Here is a 2,744-nt window from a genome sequence, read left to right as displayed (position 1 = left end):
TTTTTCTGCCCCTGACAAAAAAAAAAAAAAGTTCTGCGTGAAAGCACAACAGCTTTTAAGTTAGGAAGGTTTCCTAGGAAAGGCTCTCAATCAATGCCTTTTTTTTTTTTTTTCTCTCTCCTGTCTTGGCTAACAGGATACAAGTGCCAGAAGTTTGGCATTTTAAGTTTTGTACTGTTTGAAAAGGTAATTCCAGTGATGAGGATAGAAGCATGACTTTATTTTGCAGAAATCAGAATTTTCAGAGCTAAAAAAATTCATCCCCACTTCTATGAACCCAAGTATTTGTTGATAGAAAAGCAGGATACACATGTACGCTGATACTCCACCCACGTACCCGTGGCCTCTTCATCGAAGCAAGCGAACGCGTTCCTGATGACGTCCTCCGGGTCGGTGCCGTTTAACTTCTCCCCAAACATGGTGAGGAACATGGTGAAGTTGATGGGGCCCGGGGCCTCGTTCATCATGGCATCCAGGTACTCGTCCGTTGGATTCTTCCCTGCAAATCAAGGCAGTCCCAAGTGTCGCAGCTTTCAGGAGCGTCCCCCAAGCTGGGACCCCTCTCGCGAGCCATCGCGCAACAGCACAAACGCGCCCGGCCACCCCAAACAGCCACGCGACCTTACCCAGGGAGGCCAGCATGTCGTGCAGGTCCTCCTTGTCGATGAAGCCGTCCCTGTTCTGGTCGATCATGTTGAAGGCCTCCTTGAATTCCTGAATCTGCGACTGATCGAACATGGCAAACACGTTGGAGGTGGCGCGCTGAGGGCGCTTCTTCGTGGTCTTCGTCTTGGCCCTTTTGCTAGACATGTTGGCTGGTGGTTCTGGGGAGACAGAAACACATCCAGGACTGAGCCTTATTAAAGCGGATTACAAGTCCTTGGGGGAGAGATGGGTAAAGGAATATCAAATGGGAGAAAGATCTGCCAAAGATCTCCTGCTAGAGCCCTCTCATCAGCACCGGTGGAAGAAGGCAGTGGAGGGGTTCAAAAGCACGACGCTGCTGTTCTCTCCCCCAGGGGAACTGTTATAGCACCCTGCTGGACACGCCAGCACAGCCTGTGGAAATGCGTTAATGGCACAGGAGGAGGTCGAAAGGTGGGAAGATTGTTTCTGTTAAAGGATCAACCTTTTAAAACATTTATCTGTTCTCACAGAATCTTTACGTAGGTTCATGCAGCACAAATATACTGATGTCATTGTTCCCCTTGTGCTGTGAGATGAAGACAATGGCGGTAGCTGACAGGTTCAACACTCGTATCGTCAGGGGAAAGCGAGGCTTTCAGGTGAACCACTTCCTTTTGACTGGAAGGTTCACAGAGTGTCCGACCGTGGCTGACGGTACAGGCACAGGAAGCCAAGTCACCCGCTGAAGCGCACACACAGCTCACCAGTGCCGCGGGGTCCGAGGAAGGCAGAGCCCGTTCCGAGCTGTTTCCAAAAGCCTGGGGCAGCTCTGTGCTTTACTTCCCTCTCATGCAAGCAAAGCGCCCTGCAGAAATCCTGGATTTTGCCCAAACCGAGTGTTGGGCAAACCAGATTCCTTCCACCCTGGACTCTGAACAGTGCAGGAGGTCCCTGCAGCAGGACCAGTTCAGGCTTCACCCGCAGTCACAGAAGTGCCAGCATTTTGACATTCACAGCCAGTATTAATTACACATTATTCCTGCGTAATTATCTGGTCAGCAGTGCAGTTCTCAGAGCTGCAGCACGGTTCTAACTGCTGCTCAGTTTGCTCAAAGTTGCAGTATTTGCTGTTAGACTCCTGAAAAGCAACACCGGAGACACCAGCTTGGGTTCCTCCACAAAAAGGAGGTAAAATCAAGCAAAGTAACTCCCTTACGTGGTTAATCAATCCAAGATTCAGGCACAAAGCAGTTAGGTGGTTTTGGCTTTAGTTAACAGACACGGGGTTTACCTTGCTTTGTGTCAGGTACCTGACATGCTGTACCAGGCATCTGGATCATAAAAGGATAGTCCATGGCTACGTCCTCCTCAGCCTGTCCGCAGAGCGCGTTACCGACGTCCCCTGCCGAGCCCACACTTTTAAATCCTACGTGCACGCACGTTCCTCTGACGTTGTATAAAAACCCCATTACGTCCCCAACTAAAAATAACCCATGAAATGCAGTGTTCAACAGCGCTGAAGTTCTCTTCATTGCATTCACTGACCACAGGCTATCCGAGATGTCTGGCCTCCAACACCACCGCCACAAACAAACATGAACTCCCAACACCCAGACAGTCATGAGGACAGCTGACGGTGAAAGTGGTTTGCTTCCGAGCTGCGCTCTGGGGTTCTGCGTAACTTCAGCCTTTCTCTGACCCCAGTGGAACACTCAGGCAGTGAAACTCCGCGCTACTGACTGAAAGCTCCACTACAGACAGCGCCTGCTAACAGCTGGGCTCTGGAACAGCTCATAGGTTTCAGGATACGGCCTGTTCAGAGCAAACCAAGAAGTTCTCTTGGCATGTGCACCCAGCAAGCCACTGCCTGCCCTTCCCTCGGGTACCGTTCAGTCCTGATCGAGAGGGGGGACAAAAGCAGATGGTTGCTGAGCAGGGCTCAGCACCCCAAGAGTTGCCCTTGGGTTGTACCCCCAGAAAGCCACTGCCTGCCCTTCGCTCGGGTACCGTTCAGTCCTGATCGAGAGGGGGGACAAAAGCAGATGGTTGCTGAGCAGGGCTCAGCACTAACATCTTCATCAATGAGCTGGGCGAGGGGATCGAGGGCACCCTCAGTC

General features: G+C 51.3%; 1 protein-coding gene across 1 annotated transcript in view; it reads right to left on the bottom strand.

The window, feature by feature from the left end:
* The window catches only part of LOC104498175 (myosin regulatory light chain 2, smooth muscle minor isoform-like), a gene marked incomplete at its 3' end in the record, with an annotated part of 2,824 nt that extends 842 nt beyond the window's left edge, over positions 1–1,982 (bottom strand). The window contains exons 1-3 of the mRNA XM_010141525.1: positions 1,919–1,982; positions 627–824; positions 338–499 (exon numbers count right to left, since the gene is read on the bottom strand). Of these exons, the coding sequence (XP_010139827.1) occupies positions 338–499; positions 627–824; positions 1,919–1,982 (424 nt within the window). The remainder of the gene's footprint in view (positions 1–337; positions 500–626; positions 825–1,918) is intronic.
* Between the last annotated feature and the right edge of the window lie 762 nt (positions 1,983–2,744).

The sequence above is a fragment of the Buceros rhinoceros genome, unplaced genomic scaffold, assembly GCF_000710305.1.
Source record: "Buceros rhinoceros silvestris isolate BGI_N320 unplaced genomic scaffold, ASM71030v1 scaffold17298, whole genome shotgun sequence".
Lineage (NCBI taxonomy): Eukaryota > Metazoa > Chordata > Aves > Bucerotiformes > Bucerotidae > Buceros > Buceros rhinoceros.
This window is presented reverse-complemented; position numbering and strand designations above follow the sequence as displayed.